Source organism: Perca fluviatilis, chromosome 7, assembly GCF_010015445.1.
Source record: "Perca fluviatilis chromosome 7, GENO_Pfluv_1.0, whole genome shotgun sequence".
Lineage (NCBI taxonomy): Eukaryota > Metazoa > Chordata > Actinopteri > Perciformes > Percidae > Perca > Perca fluviatilis.
The window spans coordinates 26,707,105-26,726,632 of record NC_053118.1 but is presented as its reverse complement, the minus strand read 5'-3'; the positions used below and the strand labels follow the sequence as shown (position 1 = coordinate 26,726,632).

General features: G+C 41.5%; 1 protein-coding gene across 1 annotated transcript; it reads right to left on the bottom strand.

Moving 5' to 3' along the window:
- Window positions 1–1,542: 1,542 nt before the first annotated feature.
- eva1ba (eva-1 homolog Ba (C. elegans)) lies at window positions 1,543–14,184 on the bottom strand. The gene is made up of 4 exons (XM_039807068.1): window positions 13,853–14,184; window positions 4,292–4,445; window positions 2,757–2,851; window positions 1,543–2,668 (listed from the first exon to the last, which is right to left on the bottom strand). Exons 3-4 carry the CDS (start codon window positions 2,821–2,823, stop codon window positions 2,244–2,246), a joined length of 492 nt encoding a protein of 163 aa, XP_039663002.1. The 5' UTR covers window positions 2,824–2,851; window positions 4,292–4,445; window positions 13,853–14,184; the 3' UTR covers window positions 1,543–2,243.
- Window positions 14,185–19,528: the final 5,344 nt, after the last annotated feature.

The following is a 19,528-nucleotide window of genomic DNA, read 5'->3' as shown; positions in this document are numbered from 1 at the left end:
TATAACCCTTTGGGGACCATGAATGGCTGCACAAAATGTCCTAGCAATCCATTAAATAACGTTAGTTGTTGAGATATTACAATCTGGACCAAAGATTGACCAACTGCATCGCCGCTAGCGTGGCTAAAAACATTGTCAAGCAACATTGCTTCGCGCTGTTAACAACAACTTAATTGTCTTCCGTCAACCTTGAAAAAACAATTTTTTTCGACGTTTTTGAGCCTATTTTTTCACCGTTTTTTTTTTTTGCCTTTTCCAACGTTGTTCCAATTGTAAACATTTTCTTCTACACATTTTCAGCGCTTATTTCTACGTTCCATATTTTCCGATATAAAACAAAAATTGAAAACGGGTCCATTTGACCCGAAGTCAACACAAGGGTTAACACAGCTGACATCCTTTACAATAGGCTACACGTTAGAATTAGCAGCTAGCACTTACCTCGGTGAGGGGGGCGGCAGTCCCAAGTTGTCAACAGCAGATGCAGGTGAAGCAAAACTTTAGCTTTCAAGTTGTGTGTGTGTGTGTGTGGACAGCTGGGGACGAGCGACGCATTTATGATTTTATTTTTTAATCCCCAAAACCGTCCTTAAGTAGCATACATGGTTGGATTTTTAGCTGACAAGTTTGTCTAGGAAAGACTACAGGAGCAGCATGTAGCAGCAGCAAACGAGTGAGCCAGTTGACAGGTCAAATGGACCCACGGTGCACGAGGGTGCGCTTGATATACTGTAGGCTACGTTACAGCCGCCGGGTACCGAGTTGTCTACCGTGATTCTCAAAGTGGGGTCTGTGTGGCGCTCTGCTAGGGGCCCGCGAAGATTTCAGATTCATTCATTTTTCAAAAGACTTCAAAGTTCAACAAACAATATTTTAATTTTTAAATGATAGTTCATGGGTTAGCCTAGCTGCATTCTATCTAGCTCTTGCAATTATGTTGTATACATGGCTAATAGCCTATATTTCTAATGTTTTGTTGTGTTATTATTTTACAATAGACTACCATATTGTTCCAAACGGGACAAAGGCTATAAGGGGGACCCCTCTTTTGTGAAAATAGCCCTTCATTAAAAAGAAGTTCATCTGGTCTATCTGAACCAGCATTCAGACTGGCCTCCATCTTCAAGTTCTTTTTTTTTTTTTTTCATTTAAAGAGGAAAGGAAATCAATTCCATTCTAACGTATTCCTTTCTCCCTGTTATAACATCTTCTCTTTCAAATCTAATGTTGACTCCACTAGAGCCTTGTTCCCAGAATTGTCCTGCATTTCTGACCTTTTAGGGCACATACCAGAGACATTAAGCAGAAATAACAAATTACCAAAAATGACCTTTCCATCAATCTTGTTAGCAAAGTTTCTCTCTCTCTCTCTCTCTCTCTCTCTCTCTCTCTCTCTCTCTCTCTCTCTCTCTCTCTCTCTATCTATCTATCTCCCTTTCTGTCTCTCTTATCTTTATTATAAATCCATGGCCCAAAGGTACACAGAAAATGAGCTCTGTATCTGTCTGACATCCGAGCATTATCCAGAGAAACAACAACAAATGATTTCAGCGTAATACTTTAATTCTGTCATTTCCTTTGGTGGAATTATCCCTGAAAACACAGGCATGGAGAAATTAAAGACTCCAATTTGAATTGTTTTTACATTATACTCTGTAATCTGACCCCCCAAATTGATTGATATGTGCTTGTTCAAAAAATGTAATTTCCTTTAACAGTACTTAACAGATTGTTTTCTTTTCCCCACAAACTTACCAGTCTAGAGGACAGTTGTCCTCACTGCACACAATTAATCTTCATTACAAAATACAGTACATACATTGTCCTTATATGCTTTAATTTTCCACGTACTACATACATTAACTAAGTTGTGTGCATTTTTGTCATCAAGCACCAATAGACTGATTACTTCCAACCGTGCTGTTACTTCAAGTGTCCATCTGCTCCCACATTCATACTGCATCTTTTCCATATGGATTAATCAGTCTTTAAAACACTTCTTTGTTTAAATTTCATGTAGTCGCATAGCATTGCTACATGGGAAGTGCAATATCACATAGTTCAGCTGTGTCAGAGCTGAGTATTTTTGCATATCAATGTGTCACATCACTGCTGTCCTGTTTCCATCATGTTGCTTTGTATTTAACACAAGTCTCACAGGCTTCAGGGACATCTGGCCCACCCAAAGGTCCTTGTCTGCCCTTCACAGAGCTCAGAGTGTTTCCCCTGAAGCCTCGTGTATCTTAGTAGTAATGCACTCTTCCAATAGTCCCTGTTCCCGACCCCAGGATATCAGGCTGGCCATTCCTCCAGATCTCACGTATGATGCGTTCCCTCTCCTCCAGTCGCTGTGCCCGTTCCAGCTCCTCAGCTGAAGTAAATACGTTCACACTCAGTGTCCCATCTGATTGGCTGGTATGATTACCAACAGGGATTTCTGTGCTGGGCAAAGGGATGGGTGCCTCTACATCATCCCCATCTTCATCGTCATCGTCCTCACTCTCCTCGTCCTCCTCGCTGATGTCCTTTAAGTGTTTTTTCTCCGGCGTGGAGGGGGCGACATTGGTCCGCGGCTTGCAGGAGATGCGGATGACCAGGAGGCAGAGCGTCAGCACCAGGCCGAAACACACTCCAAGCACAAAGTAAAGGCCGAAGCTCTCTGGGTTGGCTAAGGAAAGGAAATAAATGATTGTCAGATAAAGTAACTAACATGGAGATGTACAGTAGGTATTCTGCTGGGCTGCGGTGTGACGTACCTTTGATGTGTGCATATGCAGCTATGCTGTTGCTCAAGAGGTCCATTTCTTTTTTCTTCACATCCATGGTGAGCTTGACTTTGATTTCCTCACACCTGCAAAACAACAAACATATGACACATCTGACTTTGGCGTATTAATGCAACTAGACGCCATATTAATACTCTTCCAGGTGTTAAAAGTCTTTGGAATGTTTTCCAAGCACCCTTCCTCCAGTGTTCTGACATTCTGTTTGACATTCTGTGCAGCGCCTGAATGTCAAACCCACTGACCACGGTACTTCTTCATATGCCTACGAGCGGGTGGGATGAGGCCTCCAAGTGTCAAACAAAAGCTCCTCTGTGTAGTCCTAAAGTACTGGCTTCATCTGGGATCATCATAACATATTTGGCACATGGCACTCTTCCTCTTCTATTCTCTCTGAACTATGACAGCTCTCTTTAAAGGAGGTCAAGAGTCAATTTTCCAAGTAGCCACAAAGGACTCTTTCCTGCCCGATGGGACTCTCAGATAAATTTGTGAGGCTCAGAGAAAGAAAAAAACCTGTTTTGTTTGGACTTTGTGTCCCTGATATTTAAGCTGTCCGTCCTCCTGACATCCTGTCAGTCTGAGGAGCTCCATTGTGTTTTTAAAGGTTCCTGTGTTCCGCCATGACTCCAACGAAATCTGTGGAGCAGTGCACCAGATACAAAACGAGTTCAGGTTCATTCTCCTTTGCGGTCTGATTTTTTTGTTTTCAGTAATTATCTACATCTTCTGTGTTACCTTCATGCTACCTCCTCAGTATATTTGTTTTCTTCAGGAGAAACAAGTCTGTTTCTCATCTGTAAAAAATGCATGGAATATCGAACCAGGGTTGTGTTGTGCTGCTGGGTCTTTCTGTATTTCCTCCGTCAACCTTCCTCAGCTCCTCTCCTCCTCCACCCTGCAGCCCTTTCCTGCTGACTCTGGCTTTTTTCCTCTGCCATTTTGTGAACATTTTCCATGATGACATCATGGTGTTGCACCATGAGACACATAAGAGTGTTGATGGCAACCAATTCAAAATAAAAGGAGGTGCCTTTAATCCTTCCAGCTAAATGTTACCTCCATTACCCTTTAGCATGTGCTTTGTGTTGTGGCTGGCTGTGGAAAAAGAAAATCCCTGTTCATGTGAAATGACGATGAACTCTGAAGCCATCCCACACTTACGTGTGCACACTTTTCTCTAAGTCGAACCACATGTCACTAAGCCTACACACGGATCATATGGATGTCCTCAAATTGCACAATCCACATGTTTTTGTTTGCATTTACCTCCAAATTGCACCCACTGATAACCCCAGCGCCTGATTTGTATCATGATGTGAATACCTCATTGATTTATGCAGCATTTGTGCTCATTTGACGATGTAGCTTTTAGTAAAATTCAAGCATAAAACCAAACACATGTAAACCATATGTAATGTGGTTTACTAATGAACTTTAAAACAGCAAACATTCTCGTCTGTAAAAGCAGAAGTAAACAGAAAGTGGAGTACACATATAAAACTTACCACAAAATTAAACTATGAAGCACGTCCTCAGTCCCAGCTCATAGTTTTAATGAGAAGTTGAAGAATGATCACGCTTCTCTCGCTTTCTCTCCTTTGACGTTGGATCAGGGCATGTGATCTTTGGTCCTCAGTCTAAACAGTTCATTTGGCCATCCTGAGAAAAGAGCAAACACACACACACACACACACACACGTCAAGGCACATTAGATCCAAAATCAGTGAGGCGTTTGCAATGCAAACAACGACAGGCCTATTGCAGGATACACGGTCCAGCAAGAGACTAGAGGCAGGCATTTTCAGTTTTCACTGGTTCAACTGTGATTTCTTAAGCCACAGAGTAAAAAACACAGGAATGTACACTCCCTGGCCACTTTATAAGGTATACTATACAGTTTAATGCAATCCAATACAACAGATCTGCCACAAATCCTACATTTAGGAAGATTATAATGCTTATTATTTTACTATAATCTAATTAAAAACAGTTTTATCCCCTTTTGAAAATTGGAAAAATAAATATGCACAATAGCTGCAATGCAATTGTAGTATATATGTTCTTCTTACACAAAAAGTGAGGAGAATTCAAAATTCAGTGAGACTTCAACATGAGTCCCAGAATCACTTTCCTTTACTCAGTAAAAGGCCTATAATGAGCTTGGGGTTAGTGCTTTACATGCCAGGTGGGGAACAAGGGCTGCGAAAAATGCTGCGCTGTGAAGTTTTCTAACGTGTAGCTCTGTTTAGGAAAAAGCTCATGTGCCAGCCGTAGTTGGTTTAACAGAGCCTCTGTGCTTTCCAGGGCAGATTTTGATCTTGCTGACTCTTGGCAGATCCTATGTACACTACAGAGCGCCTGACCGAGACAGCGCTTAGGGCTGAGTGACAGAGCGGTCACTATGGCAACAAGCTTTCCAGGCCACCCCTTCGGTCCCCACGGGAGCGAGACGATGGGCCTCTTGTTTCTGCAGTGCAACTAGGTATGGACCTACGCGCTGTCTTCCTGTCGAGCTTCCTTCCTTCCTTTCTTTTCAATTATGAACACGTTCATCTCCTCGCTCCCGCAGAGCCTAATTCCTCCCTACTAATGGAATCTATTCATCATTATCTAAGCAGAGCTAGAGAGCATGGGCTTTCAATGAGATATTTTGTTTTTGTCTCAAGGGTAATAAAGCGAACGGCTCGAGTGACTACAGCCGTTACCTCAAGCCAAAGTCCAAGCTAATGATTGGCCACAGTACAGTAACTGGCCTCTTCTCACACTGGAATGCAGCAAACCTGAGCTTCATCAGCACTCAGGCATCTGTTACTGGTGGTTAATGACAACTGGAGACCTGTTTAAAGCTATCTAAACACTAATTACGCTGCCCTGTTGTTTTGTTGTGTTTTTGTTTTACCTCAAGAAGGAAATTATTAACAGATCTTCTCCTCCCATGACTCAACTTTTTGTCATTTTTCTCCAAGTGACCCACTTTGCTGTTCTATTGCAGATGTTGCCCTAACCCTACAGCCTTGAAAATGAGACCCTAATAACAAAGGAGTCATGCATTTGCAATTTGATGTTTCATTTTGTCCCATCAGGTTTTACTCAAGCTTAAGTTGCATTATAAACTGCCTGGTAAATATTATGAATGAGAGCAACAGTCCTCAAATTATGGCTGCTGACGTAATCCAATATTAACACTAATCATGATGGCTTGATTCAAAAAAGCAAACAGAACAAACCAACTATGAGACTTTGACATTTTTTTTAAACTTTGGCTTGGACCATTTACTTTGGCAAATATCAAATAAATATAACAAACAAACAAAGCTTCTCACTTCACTTCTCACACTCTATACTGGGGAGTGCCGACTGGTGGGAGCATTCACACCAACTGCTCTGCTATAGAAGTGTGAATATTTCAAGAATCGAGACACCATATGGTGTTATTGTGATGCAAACAATCATGTTGACTGTGTGAAACAAAAGATAAGACAGCTAAAATGTAATTTTCCAATGATATGGCCAAACCAGAGTAGACACACGTCTGAGCTCCTGTGACGTTAATGTTTAGTCCTATTTTTTGTCCCTGCTAGCTTATCACATGTCTTTCCTGGCGTCGTGTCCTGAGGTCAAACACTCAGGCATCCCCTTCCTGAGTCCGTTGCACGCTGCTGACAATTAATCACGTAACGCATCCTGACATGGCTTAAATTGTGTGGGAAACCTATGTCTACATCTCTTTATCTCGTATTAAATTTAAACCAAAATATGTCAGTCAGTGATGAGATCTTTATATTTATAAGGTCACAGCAGAAAATGTGTTCAGACTGAAGCCAGCATAAACACGTTATGGTGTGCTGTGGTGGCCTAAAAAGAGGTCAAACACTATTTCTGACTGAACGTTGTTTGCTTTGGTTTGGATGCAGGAGCTGGAGTGGATAAAAAGCTCCAAACCATCATGTAGTATGATATTCTTGTTGTCATCCACTTGGAGATAACCACAATAGCCCTTCCTTCCCACTGGGTTTGTCCCTTTCCGCAGGGACAACATCCAGGTCAAAGCCCTCCTTCAGCAACACTGCCATTGTCTAGGATAACTAAATGAAGACAGAATGACTGAGCTGTCTTCTGTACACAGATGTCAACTGGGTGATTCATTACCAGCCTCCCTAACAAGGGCAGACCTCCAAAGCAAAAGTCTGTCACAAAATAGAAGCACTTTTCCCTAGATGCTTCACCAATAATACTTGTTTCATAAACCATCCAACCACAACTCCTCTTCCATGATGAACAAATCAAAGTCATAACCCTTCAGTGGAATTTATGCAGGGAGTCAAGCCTCGTTTGATTTATACACAGAAGATGAAAAAAGGTCAGATTACACAAGGGAGCGAGTCGGTGTTATTTCCTCATTGTAATGGCACACGCCGAACCGCAGCGGGAACAAAATATTTTTAATACCTAGAATTTCAGTGCAGCCGCAACAATTTTTGGCACAACAGATGATCTTTCTGTGGTTCGCCTGGGATGAATCTTCACAAAATGAAAATAACCAGATTAGAATTTAATCACATTTCATTGTTTTTATACTTAAGGGGAGATCACAGAAGCTGCCATTAGAATTTATAGCATCATAGTGTCTTTGCTCTTGATTGTGTTCATTAAAACGTTCCTGCTTTGATTCTGTGGCTGCTACTAAAAAAAAAACTACAAAAAACAGTCTGGACTTAATGATGCACAGCATCAAACAAGCCAATCCGGGTAATTTGTCCACAATTTTCAGCTTGCGAAGCACATTCTGAAACTCTGCATGTTCCCCTTAAATAAATATACCGAATCAAAGCACCGTCTTGGCTCAGTTATTCTCTCACTGATGAAGAGATTGTTTCAGTAGCTGATGAAAGGTTAACAGCAACCATCAAACTGCCAAATATTCTGAAACTGTATCATAAAAGTATCTGCTGGATGTCTCTACAAACCATCTGTCACATACATGTAATCAAGCCAGAAAACGGTCTCCAAGTACTGAAACATAATGGAACTTCAAGCTCTCCCCCAAACAGCAGAGGTGCTGGCCATTACAGTCCCCACTGTAAACAGAAACACTGTCCAAACGGAGATCTCTTTTCACAGTGTCTGTAAAAGCATTCACGAGGGTCCACAGGATGAAGGTAATTTCTTATGGGAGCCGCAGTGAGTTTTCTTCACATCCAAGAAGGTTGCAAAGGACATTTCTGCAGAAAGTAAGAGTGTATTTCTTCTTAGTTCCTCTTGACATGAAGATCTTGGGTTTCAAGCTGTACAAACCGTTAGTGCTGCTTCCTCCTTGTCAAGGCCTGCCAGAGTATCTGACTTAGAGGAAAACTGTTGCATTTGGAAACAGGACAGGCATGTGGTTGCCATCAGGACACAGATGTGGAGCACCAGGTGAGGGTGACCTCAAACGGACCTGGGTCAGAGAGTATTTGCAAATACCTTTAGGGTTTGTTTTATTCTGTTAAATGAGCCAAGTTAAAGTGGCTACACTCAGTAGGGAGGATAAGAAGCAGAAGACAACTGAGCAGAGTTCTGCCACATATTGTCCAGATCTTGATACCCAGTTCAGTTGCCCATCTCCCCTCTCTTCAGCAAAAGGTTACAAAAATTGGGTGACGAGGACCCTGCCTGTTTAAATTCCTGCCTGTTCATACTTGACCTAGGAAGCAACATTTGAAAACCAAGTATTGGTTTACAAGGTACTGTCACCCGCTTGTTCCGGAGCTTTCGACCATATCACACTCTCTTCATCAGCAGATGGAGTTCACTCACTTGCCAATGAAACACAGGGATTTCTCCTAATAATGACAAGCAAAGAACAAGTCTTCAACTGGTATGCATTAGAAGGACACAAAGTCCTAAATTTGCATCTACATCTCCTGATGAGAACTGTGTGATCCATGAAAAGCACTTCTGAGACAGCATATATTGGACTTTAGTTTCGGAGACTATGCCACTAAATGTTCCTGATGTTAAAGCCACACACCCATCAAACACTTTGTGTAGGTAAAAAAACAGCTGCAGAGACCAACAGTTCCAGTGAACGGGAAGTTAGAATTTGCCCAACTTTTATTACGTTTTCCTCTTGAGTGGGTACATTTAGATCTAAACCTGTGTTGTTTGTGCAGCATTCAAACTTTGACATTTTTTTTCCATTAGTCTATTTGTTCTTATGTCCAAATGTCTTGAATATGGTTTAGTGTTTGATATGGAGCTGAAAGAAAGCTTTGTTTAGTCACGTGCTAATGTATTTGGCTTTGGGCATGCACTTTATTTGACATACACTCAATGAACAACAGCTTTGCTTTCAAGGACAAAAACCTTTCCAGGAGTAAACACAGAATAAAACCAGCCGAGCATTGTCAGCAAGTTATTATTTGACTTTAGACACTGCACTTTTCAACAAGGGTAGGATTGTAAATTGAACATGACTCTGTATACCAATGTGACGCCAGCTTAGCTCAGAGTAACTGCAACCCCAGCTGCAATGAAACCCTGTGTATCCTCATGTCATAAAACGTGACCCACAGTGCACTGCTTGTCCTGTGAAGAGCATATTTTGTGGGCTAGGGCAGGTAATGGGAGGGTAATAGAGATGTGGGACTGAGCTGGGGGTTAGGGCAAGTGGTTAATAGCACCCAGATGTGTTCCTGATGTGAGGCAGAGACCGAATGCTTGACTATGTAAATAAAGAAGAGATATCCCATGTACCATCTTCCTACTGACGTTATCACGGTACCAATCAAGCATATCAAGCAGCGCTCATGGCAGTAGGAAGCCATATTGGAACCAACCACATCTGTGTGTGTGTGTGTGTGTGTGTGTGTGTGTGTGTGTGTGTGTGTGTGTGTGTGTGTGTGTGTGTGTGTGAGAGTGTGTTTGCTGACAGGGTTTATTGGTGTGTGCCTGTGTGTTGGCAGTTACTGGATGTATGTGTATGTTCCTGTATGTTGAAATTGATTCATATGAACATTCCTCCATGATTCTCTAAAGCAAAGTGGGCTTTAGATCATCCTTAACTCAGAGCTCCAAAAATAGAGCCATGATCTCACCCTTTTCATCGATCTGGGCCACCATCCAGCAGCAAGCCAACACCACATACTGTATCAATTACATGGACCCAACGGATTACTCTGTGACACAAAACACGTGTTTGCCCTTTATATGATTGGGTCCGTAGCATTTTATCTATACAGCTCATGAGCATGGTGAGGCTCCACAAGATTAGTAGGTTCAGAAAAAGTTGTGACAGGAACTAAGATTGTGTACTAAAAGTGAAGGCGGCTGTTTTCAGCTATTTAAAAGGCCTGTATGACTTCAATTGGTGTCTATTAGCGACCACTAGTAATTACTAAAACTTCAAACAGTATTGTCATCTGTCATGGTTTCCCTTGAATTAGTGGCATCATATTTGTTACAATAGAGATAAGTAAATGTGCCCTTCAGAGCAGGACCGAAATATCTACTCAAAAGTTCCTTATCGCATGGGGAAATTATGTAGCGATAAAATTAAAGCTTTGTCATTTGTTTTTATGTGGCTAAGAAATGAAATGGCATGTGATGGTTGTTAGCTTGCGGTGCTGGGGGAGAGATTTTGTTCCAAAACATGTATAAAAAAAAAAAATTGCTTCTGATCTCCTAGGACATTAAATTATCTGAGAAAGTTTTTGTTTTTGATTATACATTGAATACCGCTTCCAGACTGTGACTAACTTAATCATGGGTCAACTCTGTTTTGCTAATATAATTTTAAACAATGTACCAAATATATGGAGTTCTAGTCTGTTGCATCCTGTTATTCACATATAGTTTTATTAAACAAAATAAAAGGCCACCACATCTGTGCGTGCTCAAGTGCATTTTTCAGTTTCAGTTTTGGTTTGCCCCTCTTTGTATGTGTGTGTCTAGCTACATGTACAGTAAGTTTGTGCGTGTGGGTGTGGGTGTCCGAGTCCGAGAGGAGTGTAAGCTTAGGCAAACCCACTGGACTTAGCATGTCCAACATCTGCCTGAGCCTAAACAGGGGAGTGCCTGGACCAGTGAAGCTCCTGCTAGAAAGCAATAAGCCCTGAGCCCTGTAAGACATCAGAGGTTGTTGGGAGCTTTGCTAAACATAATTTGTGAGACAAGTCTTTCATCAAACTGCCTTTTGTATATTACTCTAAAACATCCCGTGGGTTACTTAATGCTAGTGTGATTTGTGAGTTTGTGAACAGGAACATCAAAAAGAACCACTTGTTAAAGACAAGTGCACTGAGTAAACCTTTCACCATCTATAAACTCTCCCATCTGATGATCACAATACTGTATATTTATGAGGGTTTGAAAAAGGTATCGCTGCTGCATGATGGAAGATGGTGAAATGAGCAAAGACGTGTTTTAAGACACTTTGTTCTAACGCTAAAACAGGATTCTGCTTTTTACTATATGCGTATGTCTCAAAATAGCAATAGAAATAGTTGTAAGGTTGAACTAGTAGTTAATGAATCACCAAAAATAAAATAATAATAAAAAAAAAACATAGGGATGCATTTTCAGTTTGCAGTGCATGGCAGGCATTGGCTGAAAGTTAGACAGCAGCAGCAATAGTAAACAGTGAGCAGCAGTAACAATCGCCTCTGTTATGGGTAGCTTCAAAGACATCAGCTGATGATAAGCTGATCTGGGTGAATGGCTGTGTGTCATTAATGTGCAATGAAATCTATTATCACAGTATTTCCACTTTTCATACATTCATTCCTAACAATGTGTTTGTGATTGAGATTTGTTCTTTCTTTTTGCTTGCTTACTCATCTCTACTGTGACGATATGGCCGTCCTTGGTCTCCAGTAGAGGCCAATCAGAGTCATAGGTCAATTAGGGTCAGGGTGATTAAGGTCAAAATTGAACTTTTTCTGCCAAAGCCCAGATTGCTGGGATGTGTAAGTGAGCCACTGGTGGGCTACTGTAAGTAATACTGTGTTAAGTTATCCTTGAAGAGCTTTGGGGGAAAATAAATAAACATGAAATCATAACTCATTCTAATTTACGTGTCGAAGCTTTTCCATTTACTCTGTTTGCACTAGCTTTCTGCACAATGCTATAATACAGAACCTGACCAACCAACAGTGAACTCTTGATGCAGAAGTTTCTGCTTGTCCAGTAATACTGGGACATAGGAGACACATTATACTGTATGTATTAAGCTCATTTATTGCTATTACAGTGGTCTACAACAGCCTAAGATAATTCTTTTTTTTATTTAATAATGTCTCCTTAAGCCATAGACTTAATGAGAAACTGAAAATTAAAGGGGCTGCTCTTTAAAACGTGACTATGAGAACATCCTCTGGGACTATTTTGTGATAACAATGCATTTTTTTGTTTGAGAAGACAACACTGCTATAAAATAAAGTTAATTTGTAAACCTGCTAAATCAGCCAAATTCATTGTCTATGGAGTTGCTCCAGGCTTTCTACAATATGGCATCACCACACTCTCTGGTTTCTGGCTTTAAGGGAGATATTTCTTCTCCATCAGAATTGATATATACATTGAAAGAATTACAAATTACAACATATTTTAAGGAGTTGTGCTCATTTCGGGTCACTGTATGAAGCTGTTTACGTTGGATTCTTTTCTCTTGACTTATCACAGCTTTGTGTAGGCTGAAACTTTCTGTATCTGTAGCTCAAACAGATTGGTACCCTGGGAATTCAGACAAGCAGTTCAAATCAGAGTTTGACCTCTGACCTCTAGGTAAATAGAATAGGGTTAACAACCATCCTCAGGACAGATAAGACAGGCCGACTGATAAATGAGTCAGTGGGGTATTGGAAAAAGGAAAGTCTGCTGGCATGAATAGCTCGGAGAGGTCATTCAGAAGTCAACTCTTCCTAGCTGGCCTCGAAGGACTTACTTAACCAACCATTCACACTCATCCTATGGAAGGAGGTTATCTGATTGACTGGAGGAGGCACAGCTAAAGTGCTGCCTGCCCACCTAGATTGTGTAAATTAAAGGAGACGCCTGAGAGAAAAACCCAGCCATGTCCAGCCTCCGCCCATCACCTCCCTCTTCCCTCACCTCGCTTTCTCCCTGATAAGAGGTGCTAACCACAAAAGTCCAGTGGGGAGAGAGAGAGCTATGGAAGCTGAAGCATATGGTCAACTGCTGCCCTGCAAGATTGTTTCTATGAGTTCATGTACAAAAAAAAAAGAAAGAAAGAAGGGAACAGCTGAAAAAGAAACAGAGCCATATGCACCATGTGTGCCCTTCGCATGCCTCATTTTAATATCTTGTGACATCTCCCACCTCAGTTGTCTTTTATTATATGTCGTCTGCTACAAAATGCAACAGGATGTTTGCTTTGATTGTAGCAAGGTGACAACTAATTAATCACCACAAGGTCAGCCAATAATGTGCAGCTGCACAGGAAAGCCATACCCAGGCTCTACTGTCCTGTCGTAACATATAAGTGCTGCATCAGCTCCTCTTTGGCAGAAGTTCATCAAATACATGCTAACAACACACACATTTAGCAGGATTACACTATGATGCACTGACACTGCTTGGATTGATGTGGATATTTATCTTAGTCCTGGACTAACAGTGACAAAAACGTAGTGCTATACTACAATGAGGTTATTACTGTAAACAGAAGTTAACATCACGCGTAAAAGGGCTTAATCAAGGTGCTTGCTCTGCTGTTGTTACCAAAACCCATTCACTTCTTTGTCATCTTTAATCACACTTTATTATTAAAGAATAAACAATTACACAGGGAACTCATCATTCATGTGAAGTAAATACATACTCGAAGCTTCTGCGATGGAAACCAGATATCAAAGTTTACAGCAAATGGAAGTTTTCCCAAACACACGCACCTCTAAACAAGCCTGCTAAACTAGAGTTTTAGTACACATGAGATGCAGAGCATTACAACTGCAGACACTTAACTATAAAACAAGTTCCTCCATTGTAGAAGTACAGTGACAGAGGCTGTGGATCACTGGGGTTTCTATGGTACTGTACATACACTGACATAAACTGTCAAACTCACCGGTCTGTGATGACAAGAATTGTCCCTCTGAAACTGTTCAGTCCACACAGAAAGCTTTAGGCAAAGCCTTCTTTCCCTCCGAATTTTGAAAGAAACACAGCATTACGAGCAGTCCTGTCTGTTTCAGTTGATTCCTTGTTGCTGCTGTGGTCAAGTCCTGAAGAGTGTGTGTGTTTGTGTGTGTGTTTGTGTGTGTGTGTGCGTGTGTGTGTGTGTTTCTGCCTAAGTGTGTGTGCAGAGTCTAGGGAAGAGGTGGTAACTTCCTCTCGAAGTTGAGACGAAGTGAGTAACAGAGTTTTCTCTCTCCCGGCTCGTATCCACAAGAAGCAGGAAAAGCTGTCATACTATCCCCCTTTTCAGACGGAAAAAAAGAGGAACAGCCTAAAAAGGGCAAGCTCGGGGAAAAGGGGAGGTAGGAAAGCAGTGTGTGTGTGTATGTGTGTGTGTGTGTGTGGGGGTTCCCTCTGTTGTTAAGGAAACAAGCAGAAAGCAACTCCAGGCTCAGGTTTTCCATGCACAGTTCAGTGTGACAGAGCCAAAACATCAACAACAACAACAACAACAACAACAACAACAACAACAACAACAAACAAAACAAACAACTGTGAATGTTTAGCTGATGTGTAGCTGTGTATGTTTTTGCAAGTGAGTTGCTTTGTAAGTCTTGTCAATATGCTAAAAATGAAGCTTGCGCCGGCAACTGGTTAGCTCAGACAGTTTCCAGTCTTTATGCTAAGCTAGGCTAACTGGCAGTCCTATATTTACTGGGCAGATGTGAGAGTGGTATTGATCTTTTCGTTAGATATAATAAATAAGCGTATTTACTGAAAGGTCAAACTGTTTCTTTAAAATTGACTTTTCCGTTTATTTGATGTGGATAGACAGGAAAGGTGGAAGAGAGATGGGGGATGACACGCAGCAAAGGGCCACAGGTCGGATTTGAACCCGGACATGAATGAATTTTATCATCTAAATTCAGAAGTGCATTAATTCTGGTTGGGCGTGGGTGAAAAATACAATCCTTTATAGTAGGGAAACATTTTTATCCTCCTGGTAATATTATTCATGAGACTATACACTCTACTCTAGATATTCAACATCAAGTTTCTAAGTGTGTTCATGCAACATCAGCTATAATGTGCTGACAGAAAGTGTCATAAGAGAAATGTCTGAAGTTACAAGTGTGCTGTGATATGTCTCAATAGTGGTCTATGTTGGCCTATACTGCCATGATGCTTACAATGTCATGAAGAATCTCGCTTTATATTTTAAATTTCAATTCAGAAATGTTAACGAGCATTTGCAACTTATTACTGGAGTAACGTTCCTCCCAGAACTAGAGTGTGCAGCTATAATGAGAAGAGGCTATATGGTTTTGGTGAAAGCAGCCTCACACAAAACATGGTAAACATGTAATCCCAATGACATGTCAACTCCCATGCTGAAGGAGTTGACATCCTAAATGCTCACAGCTGCGAGCTGAAAAAACTCTTCTGGTAGATCGCATCAATGATCGACCGCACAACTGAGGCAACGCTGACAATAATGAGCCTTTTTTCTAGCTTCAGGATGTTGTATGTCTCGTACATTTGAATTCACAGCACACATTCTGAGCTCACGCTTGTCATATTTTGCAACCGGCTTTACAACCAACGTCTCTTCAACTGTAAGAGCTTTATACCATCTCTGTGGGCTCAGCTGTAAATCTTGGTGGCCACCAAGCTCCGTCTTGACCACATTTTATTAAAGCCATACGCTCGGGAGGGCATAGTGACACTTTTCATTAGCTTTGCCCCAACTCTTCATGGGAAAATAAGGGAAGAAAAGCTGAGAGCAGTTAAATCAAGCATTCGTTTTATTCTTCCAAAAGGTCAATGTAAGAGCAGAGCTGTTATTGTGCTACACCCTGCTGGGGTGAAAGAACATCTTGGTCTCTATGTCAAATTTTTTTCACTTATAAACCCACACGCTAACCTGAGCAGCCTGCCTGTGAGTGGCCACAAAATGCATTGCATATTAGACCCATTGTGTTTTCAGACTCAGCACTCCAAATCAAACCTCCTCCCTCTGTGTCTTTCTTGAATCTCTTCTTTTCCCTATCCCCTCATTAAAAAACATTCTGGATGCAAACAAAACAAAACGGAAAATATTCCCCCTGTCAACTCAATCACTATGAAGAGGAGGTGTAGGGGCTGGAGCGGGGGGAGGGGGTTTTCGGGAAAAACTGTGTCCCTTTAGTGCCAGGATTTCAATTTTTCTCTGAGCTGCATCAGTGATCACATTCCTGCGTGGATCTCCTCATGGCTGGCAGATGTCCACCTGTCCCTGGGGCTGAATTATACTCCAGCACTGGGTTGGTCTGATGAGAGTGGATAAGTTAGGGGTAATAGAATGGAGAGAGGCAGAGGGAGGAAGACAAGAAGAAGAAACAGAAGAAGAAGAAGAAGAAGAAAAAGATGATGATGATGATGATGATGATGATGATGATGGTGATGAAAGAAAATACAAGCAAGAGAGAGGTGAGAGAAGGTGAAGATGAGACTTAAAGAGAAATGAGAACAGTCTAATTACAGGGCACCTACGGCTTTCAAGGCGGACTTGTCAGACAAACCTGAGCATGCCGGTGTGCCCGCTTAAAGTAAATACACAGTATATCATGATAAGCTGTTGTGAAGGCGGAAACAGGGAGGGATTGTGGCTGATGACTGGGGAGGGTCTGTCTACAGGTGGGAAAGGATGAAACAAGCAGGGAAGGTGTGTGTGTGTGTGTGTGTGTGTGTGTGTGTGTGTGTGTGTGTGTGTGTGTGTGTGTGTGTGTGCGCGTGCGACGGAGGGGGATGGTGGGGAAATTTAAACAAGATAGCACTCGTTCACAAACCCCGCTGCTGCGGTGAAGTGCAGCGATATGCTCCAAACTGGTTTCATAGGAACAAAAGCTAACTACCATCTTTAACCTAGAATAATATTTGCAGTGCGTTTCATGACAAAGTCACCTCACCCACTCATTTTCCAAAGGTTGCCACACAGAGCTTTTGTTAGTAATCTGCACCGTAGGGATGCCGTGTGAATGAACGGTGCATGGAGACCTTTGATGTGAGGCTGAGTTTGGCTAGGACAGATTACAAAGCACAGAAAATAAAGAAGGGAAACAAACTCAAAAAAAGAAAGTGCAAACACAACACAATGTTCTTCACTTGGAGGAAATCAGTTTTCTCAAGAAAGCTAATAATCTAATAATTGAAATGGGAAAATAATAATTAAAGCTTTGTCTTCCAGGCTCAAACCTCAGATAGATGGAGAGGGAGAAAGAGAGAGAGAGAGAGAGAGAGAGAGAGAGAAAGAGAAAACACCACCCATAGATGACTCATCAGTACACTGAACACTGAAATGAATATCCGAGGACGCCCTGAGAGAATTAGCATTGTTCTTTTTTAAATCAGAAACATTCTGAGATATCAAACTGCAAACACACCTTGCTGAGAAGTTCTGCTTACGTAAAGTGAATATGTTGATGCAGGAACAAAAACAGATTAAGTAAATATATAGGAGAGACGAGGGAAAACATCGTCGCTGTCATTTTTTAATGTAGGTTATCATTAAGTTTGTCAAAGTACAAACACTTTGGCAATCACAAACTGCTCATTAAAACTTCCTTGACAATCCTGTAGATGGATCCTGTCTAGGGCTTCACTTTCAGGTACTCTCCACACCCTCTTTCAAGTGCATGAAAACACATGTCTCTTTGGCCCTGGTGCACCCACATAAAAAAGCTAACTGGAGGCATCTGCCAGCAGTAGCTTCTTTATGGGACAGATGGGATCCCAGAGCAGGGAGCTCCTGTGCACGGGGCTTGTTTTGTGATCATAAGTCTGATCTCCTTCCTGCTGTGATTTTCCACTCCCTCTGGATGCATAAATAATAAATCATCACATATGTAGGCACATAGAAACAGAGACTTATCACCACATACTGTACATACTGACTGACCCAATGTGATCCTTGCTGTGGTGTTTGATACACCTACGTCATCCTTAAAGGACAATTCCGGTGCAAAATGAACCGAGGGGTTAATGCGTTGAACAGATGCGTACCCACTCGATCGTTCTCTGGGACATGTTTTCATGCTAATGGAATGTGTAAGTAGCTTGAAAGAAGCTAGCGCGGACCGCTGATCAGCTTACAACGCTAGTATTCGAGGCACAGGGAAAGTAAAAACAGATCGCTATTTTGTACCACTAAAAAGGCTCAAAATGTCACTTAACTTCAACGGTAGCATAATGAGGGTCCCTAAATGTTAACCGAAGCACTGAGAACTTTGTAAGTGTACAGACAGTTTATTGAAAAGATAGATAAAGACACTCGCGTTCATGTTTACATGCGGCTGCCGTCTTGAAAACCAGTCATGATTTACAGCTGGCGATGCAAACTAAAATCAAAAGCAATTTGCTCCATATATCTGAAATAATCGCACCGATGTAAAACATAACTTTTCTAGTGTAGCTACTTATCTACTCAGTGGATAACTGTCCATCTGGTCCCGCTGGTCTGGGTTGCTGTCTCCAATTTCTTTTCGGGACATGGTAAAAAGTTTAAAGTACAGCCCTGTTTATCAGAAAGGAGAAATCTTCAATACTAGCGTTGTAATCAGCAGTCCGCGCTAGCTTCTTTCAAGCTACAAACACATTCCATTAGCATGAAATCATGTCCCAGAGAGCGATCGAGTGGGTACACATCTGTTATTAACCCCTAGGTTCGTTTTGCGCTGGAATTGTCCTTTAATAACAAATTTAAGTTCACCCAAATTACAAAACCATATTTCTTTTACTTATCTCTTGTTGTTCTGCAAAGTAGTTGCTGGGCAGACTTCTTTCTTTTGCTCGGTGATGGGGGTGGAGCTTTCCAGATGTGCGCTGCATACAGTGCGCACTGCTTACTTTAGGGTTTGAACATTTTGTGGGGAAACCGTTTGTAGGCGTTAGCAAACTTGTCTGTTGAAAGATGTAAAGTGCTTAAGACCACTATTAAATTGCTATGGCTACCGTTCTAGCATAATAGCCTAATAAGATTCATATAAAAAAGTGGACCTAGCCCAGTGGCTATTGTTAAAAATAGCATCCATGTCTGACATAATCAATTTTGAATATCTTAGGAGTGGAGCCCAGCTGGAGCCCACTTAATTTAGCCCATCTACTGCCCATGTGGGGCCCAACAACAAAGCCCACTCTGAGCCCATGCCCAGCCAAAGCCCAAATAGCCCAAGTGAGGCCCAGGGACTATATGAAGTATTTTAGCTGGCAAGCTAACTATTAAAATGCTAGCCAGCCAGAACCCACTAGCACTAGTTACAATATCACCCCAAGCTTCTTTCTTTTTGTGCCATTTTTCGCTCAGCGCTCCTAATGTCAGGCTAATTTACTCCAACCTGACATTTTGTTCTTGGGATTTTACATTATTTCATACAATTAAAAGAGGAAAAAAGTTTTCTTAGCTACAAAGCTTGCAAAAGTTTGGAACTGTCTGCAAACCATCTTTTATAGAGCCATTTAAACATCCTATAGATGTGTAGATAGAGTAAAGAAGAATACAAAACATAGATTAAATAAAGGTGGGTGTTGCAATAAGGTACACTAGCTCCCTTCCTATAGAATATGATTTTGTCCACTATGTAAGATTTTG